We start from the raw sequence: 13,004 nt of genomic DNA on the forward strand, positions 1-13,004 counted from the left end.
TCTGATTCTATGTGGTACCAGAGAATAGGGATGGCGTGGATGACTGAAATCCAAAATTGATTCCAAAACCTCATGTTATTCAATAGCTTTAAGGTCTTTCCTTACCAAATCTTCTATCCAAGCTGCTAAAAGTTTGAGTTTTTTGGGTTTTCCTTTTTTTTTTTTTTTAGTTTCCTTTTCTTTCTCAAATCTATCCATAGGTCTACAGGCCCAGAGACAATAAAATGGCCAAAAGCCAACAAAAGAGAAAAATAGCAATAGAGAGATTTACATAATAAATGAAGTGATTAGCTCTCAAATAACCAGATGTCAATGAAAAATCTAGAGCTAAGTAAAAAAATAAAAATTTGAAAAAGACGTAATGATAATAGTCAGATATGTTAATATATGTATTGATAACAAGACCATGCCAAAATAATATTCAAAATAACGAGATATTCAGACTCATAGATATTGCTGATTCTCTCAGTTCATATTATAAAGGAAGAATGCTAAAATAGGGAGCCCCTTCCTAACAAAGAACTGCATTTTTTCATTTTAATTAACTAAATTAGTAGTCCTCTCTACATTTTTTTTCCTTTGGAGAACAGAGGATAAAGGTAAACCAATAGGTATGTCTGACCTTAGGCGTACATATTCTTATGGAATATCGTGTATACATATACGCACCCCCTCCACACACACCACCTCTGTCATGTTGTCTTCCCAAGAGTATAGTTGACTACGGTGATAGCAGGGTGTGTAATTAGTTTTCATTGTTCCCTTGACAGCTATAGTTCCATACAAGACCCTTTGCTTCTGATGCTGTAAATGCTATGGAAAAAATACACTAATAACAGGCATTTAATTATGGTTCTAGCAACCATAGTGGAAACACTGCCAGAAAAAGACTGAAACCTCTGGGATGGCAAAAACATATATATATATATATTTGGCAAGTGGGGGAGGTTCTGTTCTTCAATTACAGTAATTTTCAAAATATTAATGACAAGCATATGGTGGGAAAATTTTAAAATGTTTCCTTGAATCTTTGTCGACAATAAAGTATGTATACAATGCTACACCCATACTAAAACCAAGAAGAACACTATCACGTCTGTAACTAAAATATTAATAAGAATAAAGGCATTGCTTATTAATCAGGGAAATACTCTTTAGAATAGCTTTATATTTTGATACTATTGGTAAAGAGTACAAAGATTTCATTTCAAATTTTGTTTTTTGCCTGGCTTTTCACAGACTTTAAAAAAATTATCACTTGTGATACAAAATATCTGGATGCTACATTCTCTGAGGTTTAATTTGTTTTATACAGTGTTTAAAATAAAGAATCCCAAGTTGCTGCCATGGCAGACACCAGATCTATCACTGAGGTCCCTTCTCTCCTTATTAATTAGTAATTGGGAGACACATTTTGGCAGCTTTCGTTTCCCCATTATTTTCTCTAGTTTGACACAAAACCCTGTCAGAAGCACCACTATTTGAACTGTACCCCTCTTAGTGCTGGGTCACTAAATTTTAATAAATGGAGCTCCCGCCAGAAAACTACTGAAATAGGCGTAAAAGTTTATTGAAGCAGTAACAGTAAACAAATATATGAAGAAAGCACTGAATGCCACAGTATCTAAAACATTAATGGTCTGTCTGAACCCAGGGGTTATTGGCGAGATTGCAGAGCAGAGGCTAAAAGAAAAGGCCTTTAACAAAACCACTGCTTTCATCTGTCTGTTAAAAAAAAAAGAAGAAGAAGAAAAAAAGTATTGGCTAAATAAAGCAGGCAAATACTTTGCTGCAGCAGAACCGTACATCTGAGCTTCCCTTAGCCTCCATTATCCCAACATGTTGAATAAAATTATTGGGAGGCAAAGATTTATAGCGACTATATGGACACAGAAGCCATCCGGAAGCCACAAAAGCTCTGTCTGAGCCAAAGAAACATTTTCATAAATGGTAAGGTGAGAAACTTAAAATGAAAACTAAAAAGACTGATACTTTGGAGGGCTGCAAATAGCTACAGAATCAGTTTCAAGATCTCCATCTGAAAGTGTCAGTCACTTCAAAAACGCATCCTGCTACGATGGTGGCTCAGGACACTTGTGTGCCAGGGCAGTGGCCATGCTGTGCGGGTCAGAGGTCACCGCTTCCACATTCCGACATCTGTCTGTATTTTCTTGCCCTGAAACAATAGAAGGGAACTAGGCTCATTTGCTCCCACTTTGTTTAACCTAATTGTTAGACACAAAAGATAATTTCCCATACTTAGAGTTATTTTTCCTTTTCCCCCCATTCTCATTTGTCTCCATAAAATTAAAAACTATTAAAAATGTAAGCAGGTGAAGTTGTCTCTACATTATTGAGTTCAGTAAATGTAATGTAACAAAGTTGTATATCCCACTGACATCTACAAAATATAAAACATGAAGTATCATGTCTGTCATCATCACAACCTAGATAACAATTTGCACTATAATTATCCAACCTAACTGTGCCATAACTTCATTTAATTCAAACCACAACACTGTATGTTTCATATAAAAATACTTTGATTTACTTTTATAATTTTCAGGGAAAGAGGGAAGAGTTAATTCTTAATTATAGTTTTTACATATATAAATAATTAATAAATTTTAAAATGGAAACTCTGACAGCTTGGAAACAGCAAGAAAAAAAACAAAAGGTATTTGTTAGTTCATTTAAAAACAAAAGGTCACTTTGAACACTCAGTTATTTTAGTCTTCTCACTAGCCAAAGAAAAACAGATGCTAGATATCAGAGGAAAGTTTTCTGTGCAAAAATGGTCAACTCATACCTGAACTTTAACCGTGATACATGTATCTGCTATTAAAACATGCATTTACTGCCTTTACACTACATCTACAACCACCCAAAATCTTACCTCTAATGAACTGAAGCAGTTTTTCATAAGTGACATAAGTAATATTTATCTGTGCCCAGCTTAATCAGGCTAAGTCAGGTTACTTTTGAAATTAATCTTACGGAAGCTCTGCTTTTACTGCAGTACATGAGAATAATGTTCCCAGCCATCATCAAACACATGCAGTAGTAAGGAGTATAGTATATATTTTTAGTAAAGTTTATTAGGTCACTTGGTTTTCCAAATATATCCAGAAATACAAAACATGACAGAAAATATAGCAGAGTCAGTTGATATACTCTCATAATTTTTAGTAACAAACATGAATTTACTTGCAAAATAATCTATGAGAACCCACAAGAAAGATTTGGTCTAATGTGATAGGAAGAGCCTATATTTCAGAGACAAAAAGGCTCTGACTTAATATAATGCATCTTAAATAACCCCAACTGCTTCATTTTTAGAGGTACCTATACTCTTATCAGTACCTTTTGCGGGAGAAAGATTCCTGGTAGACTTGAGTAATTTAAAAAAAAAAAAAAGGCAACCAACAAATAAAAAGAACTACTTAGCATAGTCAGAAAAATGAAATCAGGATTTGGGGGTGGAGGTGACAATAGGGGCTATTAATATATTACTTTGAAATTAGCCATAAGGTATAAGCTTCGAGAAAAAAAAATATGTATGGACACATGGTACAGCCCAACATTTAACATAATACGCCTGGGTTTAAGCATATTATTACTAAGTTAAAACATCCTTTTCTGTCAACTAAATATAAGAAGATAGCATTTTAGTGAGTTTGCAAATAAGATAGCATTTAAATGTAGAGAGCCCTGTCAAAATGATCATAAAGTGGTTTAGTCTTTTTCTATCGTCCATATTCATTTCCGGACCAATTTCACGAAAGAAATAAAATCGGTCTTAAAACAAGATGGCCGCTTCCAGGGGGAAAAAAAAACACGCTGATTTAACTGAAAGCCAAAAAACTAGCTTTTCTAAATCAGGAAATAAGCACTTAATCATATTTTTTCTAATCTCTAAGTAAGTATTCATGTGTTTCCAACATGGTAATCCATATATTATACTGTGCAGTTATTTCAAATCATTAATAGAAAAGCGATTTTTAAAACAGGTCTAATCAATGTGTACTAATAACATGATTGTCCAAGGCATACACATATTTGCTAATATATATGACTGTCCAGAGCATATGCCCAAACTCCCACTTTTAGTTCATACCAGAATCATGATCATCAGTCATGAAAATCAGGTCACTTGATAAGCAATAATAGAAAGAAAATTTATCTTACATCTCCTAAGAATCCAATCATAAAACATGCAGCAATATCCTATTACAATCAAATCAACTGTGCTTGACTTTTTAAAAGTAAAAATCATAGGAACTTTACTATTAGACGATCTCTCCTTGAGCTACACTTTGCTGACCCTCCCTAAAGCAACTGGAAGATCAATTCTGACATGCATATAAAAATTAAGAGCATTTTATCCATCTTGAAATAATTTTAAAGTAGATTTTTAAAAATCATTCAAACCTATTTTTATTCCTCACTTGAGTGGAAAATAAGACCTGACAGTAACATTTTCTTCAACCTGTCAACTGTCAATTGTATGAAGGATGTTTCTAAAGATGACAAAGGTTTATTTTCCCTTATTGAAAATGATAGAATTCTACCTGAATGAAAGCTGAGCTAACCATCACTGTGGTACACTACTGTCTCTCAGCAACTAGCTAGCCTAAATAAGAGTTTTCAATATTTTAAAATAATGTTTTCATTGAACTACATGGTTTACTGTTTGAAAATTATATTCAGAAGCCTCAAAAACAAGAATTTGCATCCACTCAAATTTTTCAATTAGAAAATAGCACACGGATTTCAGTTTACAATAAATCCTTTAGAAGGTACAATAAGAAGTACTGTCAAGAATATGAAGATATTAGGAATGATTTTACTCAAGATCATGCAAAATAGTTGTAGTCAGAAAAAACTTGATTAACTTTTAATTCTAAGCTAGATGGACCTGTGTCATTGTGCTCCTTTATGACTGACTAAATTTTGAAAACATAAATGCAGACAAATTTAAGAGGAAATAGATCTCCTAGTAGTGAGTAATATCCTATTCAGAAGCACTGGAAGTTCACATTAATCACAAGAAACTTTTCTACAAAACAGCTCAGGACATAGGCTGAAAAGCAGACTAAAATATAAATTTGATAATATAAATCAGGCCCTTAAAAGAGACAGTAATTTATTGATGTTTGGCTGTCTAAGACCACCATCGTAAGACAAATTATTAAAAGTGAATATTAATACCTCATTTCTTATACTCCTCTTTGAGGTTTTTATACCTGAAAATGAAGGTGTTATCCGTCACAAATGATCAAAGGGCAATTTTTTTCCTCAGTTCAGAAGGCTGATCTGACTGAGTTGTCCTGTGTAAGAGGCAAGGACCTTCCTCACTCTGCTTAGGGAAATTGAGGCTTCCTTTGCAACATGGATATTCTAATCAGGAATGCTATTTTAACAGTTTGTATACTGCTTCTGAAAAGAGAATTGATAATACAGAATCATCAACATAGAGTCGTTCATTATTTCAAACAAAATATCACAGCTTTTTAAGTCTTTATTGCTACAGAAGTTATTCAACACATACACAAAAATGAGGGTTGAGTGGTATCTTATAAAAAATTTTTAAATTTATATTGAAAAAACAAACCAATAAGCACTAGACCAAATGCTACCCAACATGTAAAATTCTATTCTTAACATATTCTCATATTTTGTTCATTTTTATTTTAATGCTTTCTCTCTCTCAAAGGTAAATTTTCTGGCATATACTTATCCCAAGCTAGCAAAGGCCAGAACTCCTGAAGGACTAATTGTATTCATTCATTTTCTTGGCCCAGCATGAAGCTGGTAGCTTGCTTGGTTCATAGCAACAGGGGACAAAAGGAGGCGCTCATCTTTATCTGTCCTTATCCAACAGGAAACCAGGCCAGTGGACAGAATGCAGTGAAATGCCTGTTCAGAAGGCATTCTGCAAAATTAAATGGCAAGAAATTCACAAGGTTAATTTGCACCCAAGTAACTAAGTGTTCCCTCCAAACCTGATCCTCAGCCTTCAAAGGTGGAAGCTTCTGAAGCTATTGTCAGCCACAACACACATGACAACACGATATTAGTTCAGTGAGCTGATGGTTTAAGTTACTACCACTAAAATCACCTAACAGAGAGTAATAAACTACTGAAGACTCTGATACTTTTAATCACAAGTAGTTTACTGACCTTGGTCTTACCCTGAAAATGCCAAATTAGACTGTATAGCCAAATCTGCCTCAAATAGCTCTAATGTTCCTGTCATCTAAAAATCAGACAGTTGAGTATTTCTGATAGTTTATTGTGAATATATAAAATAATGAATCAAATAGGTAGAACATATCTTAGTAGCTAACTCTGCTTTTCAAAATTCTATGGAAAACTCACCAACAAACAGGAAGCATACTTCTCTTTTACAAATTTCTAGATTAAAAAGGGGGGGTCAATTCACATCTCTTATAAACATAGAAGCATAAAAACATGGGTTATAAACCTCAATCACACTGCCTTATTTTTATCCTGGTACTTGCATAAATTCTGATATAAATTTCAGAATAACAAAATTACTACCAATACATCTAATAATGTGATATGTTACATTGAGGCTTAAAGTTAATGCCTTTTACTTGAAGAACATTTATGTTTCTAACATACAAAATATTACTTAAAATATTTAAAATTTCAAAAGTAAGGACAATCCTTTCTAAGTCTCCTGATGAAACTCATTCAAGACCAAGATAAACTTTCAATCTTTACTCACAACAAATTCTTAGATTTAAACCATGCTGATTTCATTTACTTGTCAGTAAAAAGGTCACAGTGCCGGTATACTGGTATACATATGTCAAAATGATGATGGCTCAGATTTTTTTTAAATGGAGCAAGTAAATTTTGAAAGAAGAAAAATACTCAAGGGAATACGATTAGGAAAAAAAAAAAATGTTACTACTTCTCTCTTCTTAGCCACATACATTTGACCTGTACTGCCAGAGGATTTGGGAGTGTTGACCTAGAATTCACATTACTTTCACAACTCTAAGATTACTTGTTAACAAAACTGAAAGCTGTCAGTTACCTGCTACTCTAATATGAAATGTTTAATTTACAAGTCCCTACAAGAACTGAAAAAGTCCAAAGAAAACATGATTAGGTTAAAGTTTAGTAAATCCTTGATGAATTACAGAGATATTTTCCTCTTAAGAGTATAACCTTTTAAACTGATGATACTCAAACCTTAACAGAAGCAAAGCACCAGGTTGAGGAGGATTGGTATTCCTAAAAGTGTGTTGGTCATATTTGCTGCTCTATTATTTGACTATTGCATCAATAATGCCAACCAGTAGGAGATATGTTTAATTACCTTAATAACATTTCGGCAAATAGTCAAAATAATCCAAAAAGAACTTAGAATAAGCACATGATGTTTAAAAGTATATTCTTATTAGAAGCACCAAACTGCTTATGGCATACTTCAGATGAAGAGGCATGTTCTTAGTATTCTGACTCTCTTTATAAGCATAGCTACTAAAGGAGAATGTAAATAAAGTTTTAATACTGGAAGTCTTTTTAACATTATTTAAAAGCTTTTTACATTCTTAAAGAAATTAAGGACAAATAGTTATATTCTTCTTGATGTGGATTTTCATTACTCAAAGTTACTTAGTGACATTCCAGTTTAGAATTCAGCATAATATTAAAAGGATCATTTGATTATTTACAATTTTAGGTAAAACTTATACAAGTTTTCAAATTTTGGAAATATAGAAGATGCATTTAGGCAAATGTTATCATATATTTCCATTCAAACTGATAGTTCTCAGTTGCTATTTCACAAATTTGTGCCAATTCAACACATAAAATCAGTTTGGTCCCCTATCCAATAAATACTACCAACTAAAAAGTTATCAGCATTTGAAAACTCAGTATCCACTTCTCAGAAGTGAATACCTGGGTACATAGATTGTAACATTAAAACTATTCTGACAGCAAATAAGTTTAATATTTTTTCCCATGAAACTATATCTATAGATGCTCATTTATCAATGGAGAGGCAGTAATGAAACTCCATGTAGAAGATAAACTCCTATCAGATACACAAGTTACACATAACTCAAGTTACACAGTAAGATACTGTACTTAATCCCTGTGTTCAAGATACATTTAATTCTGATTTTACCTAAACATAATTTCAAATTGAATCTGTTAGTATAAGCTAAAGTAGATTTACTTCGTTTATACACAGTGTACATTATCATCAGTTTAATGTGCCCACTGAACTTATTATATTCTGAGGGAAAAATAAAAAAATTTATTTAAGTTGCAATTAAAGTCCTCTATTCTTTTTTCAAAAGATTGAAGTCTTACTAGTTTAGCAAAATCTTAACAGATAGGTTCTATATAAAGACACAAGGCATGGCTAGCTTACTTTATGAAATAACATATATGAAAAGGAATTGCACAACACTGAATTTATAAAATTTACTAAACCCGTGGAAATTTTCTGAAATATTTTCTTACTATTGTTTGTGGAAAACTGTTAGTTTTTATTTTTAAAATACTTATTCGGCATGTGGCCTCTTTAAAATTATATCCAAGTTGACTTTTCTTAATGCATCAAAAAAGCAACATCTTATTCAACACTTCAGAAATAAAACTGCCTACTTTTAAAATATTGTTTTTAAAGTAAGTTTTTAACTGTGATAACATATCAAGATAAATGTGTCCATAAATTCCTAAGAATAATAAGTGTTAGGGCTGAATCTCTTGGGGTTAAGAGGGGTACATCACTCTTTCTTTTGGCCATTATCAAACTGATGATGATCAAATAGAAAGGTATTTCCACAAACCTGAAATGAGAATACCAATTTAGAAATACTCTTGGTATTTTAAAATTCTGCAGATTAACTTTGGGCAGGTTCAAAGCCTCCATGGCATCCTGAGCAGAAGAGTTTTCTGCAGGCAGGGCAGATCTATTAAAAAACATGACCTGTGACAAAAATCAATGTGCTAATCTCAAACCAAACAACAGTATCAAAAGCATAAAACAGAGATAACCTAAGATAAAATGTCCTCAAACTAACTCAGACTAGCTTGACAGGTTAAGAAGGGGGGTTAGAGTAGGGGTGTTGCTGGTTCTTTCCGTTTTAACCCAGGAAGACTGGAACACCCAAGTATCCAAATAAATGAATGCCATGAGAAAAAGATCACACTGTGGAGTTTGGCGTGGGAAAGAAAAGACAACCGAGAGCAAGATATCCCAAATTCAACGAAACTATTTCAGTGTTGCTTTATTTAATAAGGTGCTAAAGTTCAGAGATACAAATTTCTGCTTCGTATATGCTGCCTAATAAAGCACAAACGGGGAAAAAACTAACCAACATAATGAGACTTGCTTTTAACACCATCACAACTGGAAAGCTTGCTCTATTTGTCTTGTCAGCTTTAATAAAAGGCATCTCTCCTCTGGCAGGATGGCTTCTTTTTCTCTTTTCCTAAGTGGTAAGTGGCATGTCAAAGAAGAAATCGCTTCCCATTCCACCACCCACCTCCAGGAAACTCTTGTTTTTTGAACCAAACTTTAAAGAATATCTCCACTCCTGTTCAGCGGTTCATTTAGGACTTGGGCGGCTACCTGAGTAAGACTCTCCTGGATTAGCGGGATAGGGGGAACTCCCTCCCGGTTCTGTAACCGGCGGACTGCTTGTGGGGAAGTCTTCCCATCTTCATCTGCGCTGACATTACTCAAGCAGGGAATCCCTCTCTCGCCTGCATGCTGAGGGGAGGCTGGAGGCAGGCGGAGAGGGCCCGCAGGAGACAGGAAAAATTGGAGGCGCCCACCGATACCCTCTCTCCTGGAGCCCGGGGCGCGCACCAACTCTAGGCTAACCCCTCGGCCTCCCGCCTCTCTTTTCCCAACTTCCACTCCAGCCCAGTGAAAAACCTGTGATTTTAGATGCAATCTGTACTATTAATAAATAGCACCTAGGAGGGCACCGAGACCGGGACATAGCTGAAAGCTAGCCTCTGTCCCAGAGAAAGCAGTGAGGTATGGGCCCAGCGGGGCTGACTTCTGTGCACAGGCCGGGAAGCAATAAAGGTTCGGAACTGGTTCGGAACTGCTCCAGACCCGGAGGACCCCGCTGGGCACTCTAGATAACCTCCCCACTCCACTTCCAGGGTCCGAAAACACGGGACGTCTGCGACTGGCCGGTGTCCAGCACGCGCGCTAGGACGGCCCCAGGCGCCCACCTCTAGTCTCCCGCGTACCCGGCGAGCTTCGGGGACGCCTACAAATCGGTTCCAGGTAATCGCGCGCGTTCCTCCGGCAGCACATCGCCAGGCCGCGGGCGAAGGGCTCCCACCTCCTGGCTCGGCCAACTCTGGCAGCTTGTTCCGCACACATGACGTAACCCGGCATTAGATCAAACTTTCTAGCACCTTGAACCCACTGGGGTGGGTGGAGAGATGGAGAAGATGGGAGAATCCTCTCCACTGCCAGGCGCGCCGGGCCCAGACTGACTCAGGGGCCGAATGATTTCCTCGCAGTTAAAGAGGAAAATAAAAACCTAAAGCTTCCGCTTCCCAGCCCCCCTCACTTCCCCCAGCCCGTGCGCTCTCTCTGCGCGCACCGGGAAAAGAGAAGGGAAAATTAAAATTTAAAAAAAAAAAAAGGAAACTTTGGGGGATGTTTGGCGGGTTCTCTCCGCAGTCCCTGCGGAACCACGCTCCAGGCAGGAGCTCCCGGTGGCGCACACCGGGGGCTCCCCGCACCGGGAACCGGATGCCAGCCAGATGCCGGGGCTGGGAAGCGGAGAAGTCCCTACTCCCCGGCTCCCGCCCTTTTCCGAGTCTCCCGGCGCCCCGCAGAAGCAGTTGGTCTAGGCAGCCCCGGGGACTCCCAGGGGCACCTGGCCTTTCCGCGGCGGCTTAACAAAGAGGGGCGCGACGCGAGCGCTTCCCGCCGACGCCTCAAGCCATCAGCGCCCGGGCGACGCAGGCTCCGAGGGTGCGCGCCGCCAGCGGCTGGTGCGCGCCGATCCCCGCCGCCGCTCCTTCCGTAGGGCCCCGAGGCCCGGGTAGCCCCGGCTCTCCGCCTCTTACCGGCTTACCTGGGGTTGCTGCTGTTCCAGTAGACAGCGTAGCGGTCGGCGACGGCCTTGGAGCCCGGGTCCTGGCTGAACACACACATCCAGAGCACCAGAAACACCAGCGTCAACATCTCCACGTGCAACATCACGCCTGGCCAGCGGCGGAGCCCCCGACGCGCCACTCCGGGGAGAGAGCGGGGATCCGGAGGGAGGGAGGCAAAGGGACAGAGAGAGAGCGGGCGCCAAATAAATATGAATAAATAAAAATGAAAGGGGGCGAGAAAGGAAAGAGGCGCCCACCAAGCTGGGGAGGGGTAGGAGAGCGAGAAGAAAAGAAGGCGGTGGGGTGGGGGTGATAAAGACAAACTCGCACCCCCACCGGAGGGTTCAGGAGGAAAAAGGAATCACAAGATGGAGAGAAGCGTGCGTGTGTGTGGTGGCGGCGGCGAGGGCGGGGGAAGAGGTGCCAAGCTGTGTCTCGGGCGGCGGCGGCAGGCCGGTCACCCCGGGAGAGGGAGGTGCGCCCCGGGCCGGGCGGCTGCAGCGCGGGTCGGGGCAGGCGGCGGCGCGCGCTGCACAGTCACCGGGAGTTGCGCGCCGCAGCCGCGGGGAGACATACACCGGCCCGCCGGGCCCGGCTCAGCGTCGGCGCAGCAGGCTATGCACGGCTCCGCCACCACTCGGGGCCCTCGCACTGCGCCCCGCTTCGCTCCAAGTTACTTTGGCGGCCGGTGGGAAACTGCAGGAGGAGGGCGACGTGCAGATAGGGGGCTTCGCGCTTGTGGTCCCGGGAGTCAGAACCCCTTTCCTCAGCCTCCTCTGTGCCTTAGCCGGGCGACCCCTAGAAATCTCAGAGGAGTCGTAGGTGCTGCGGTACCGGGCGGTGCGCCGAGAAGGGTGGGGATCCGGAGCCGCAACCCAGCCTTGTCGGTGTCCTGGAACTGGTTAAGCCGCAGCTGCGCCGGCGAGAAGCGGTCTTGCCTCGAAAACCTCAAAGAAAAGTTTGGCTCTTCGCGTCTTCCGGCAGGTCCCCCAGCAGAGTCGGACCGCGGCGGTAGCGGAAGAGGGCACCCCGGATGCTGGCCGAGCCTCGGGGATTTCTCGCGCGTGCTTTCCTTGGCTGGGTGTGGGTGCACCACAGTGAATGAAGAGCAGAGGTTAAGACCAGCCGGCCTGGCGGAGCTGGGATGCCTAAACCTGCAAGACGACGCCAACCCAACTGGTCGGCTGGAGAGCGGGAGGGGAAACAATCACTTTCAAATGGATCCCTCCAACTCCTGGATGGGCCGATGTCAGTCTCCGATCGCCTTCCGAGAGGGAGACTGAGCCCCCACACGCGGTGCCAAGAGCCCGGGGTAAGCTCTCAGAAGTGTCCCTGCGACTCCAGCGGGTCCAAGCCTAGCAACTTGTAGAGATGCATCAATCAGTTTGAAATGGGAAAAGAGGAAAAAAAAAAGCGCACGAGCGAGTGGCACCTCCCCGATGACTACATCAGAAAACCTTCCCGATCCTCCCGCAGCTGCTCCTCTTTCCCTCCTTAGGCACAGCAGCAACAGAGGTGAAAACCACAAACCGAATCCTAAAACCCCTACCCAGGCGGGAAAATAAATAAACTTGAGTGCAGCAGCAGCAGCAGCAGCACGAGCAGCCCAGGAGGAATTGAAACGACTGGCAAGAAGTGGAAAGGGTTTTGTAAAAGTCAGTTTTGCAAAAGAGGGGGAAAAGAGAGAGAGAGAAAAAAAATGCTTTATGGGAAAAAAATCTCCTCGGGCACGCCCCCTCGTTAATGACTTGCGTGGAAAGCCGACAGCGGCGGCGACCCAGTGGCAGCAGCCTCAGCAGAGCGCGAGGCCGCGCGCGTGAACGTGGACGTGGGCGGGGGGATGGGGCTCCGCCCGGGCGTGTTGCGCGGGACGCGGGGCG

At 40.8% G+C, this 13,004-nt stretch overlaps 1 protein-coding gene across 3 annotated transcripts in view; it reads right to left on the reverse strand.

The window, feature by feature from the left end:
- The window catches only part of EFNA5 (ephrin A5), a 376,304-nt gene extending 365,077 nt beyond the window's left edge, over nucleotides 1–11,227 (reverse strand). For all 3 annotated transcript variants that reach the window (XR_008525420.2, XM_054555790.2, XM_002815768.6), the window contains exon 1: nucleotides 11,103–11,227. Coding sequence is in view for 2 of the 3 variants with exons in the window: in XM_054555790.2 (XP_054411765.1) it covers nucleotides 11,103–11,227 (125 nt within the window). In the remaining variant the exon portion in view is untranslated. The remainder of the gene's footprint in view (nucleotides 1–11,102) is intronic.
- Nucleotides 11,228–13,004: the final 1,777 nt, after the last annotated feature.

This window comes from Pongo abelii, chromosome 4 (genome assembly GCF_028885655.2).
Source record: "Pongo abelii isolate AG06213 chromosome 4, NHGRI_mPonAbe1-v2.0_pri, whole genome shotgun sequence".
NCBI classification, from domain to species: Eukaryota; Metazoa; Chordata; class Mammalia; order Primates; family Hominidae; genus Pongo; species Pongo abelii.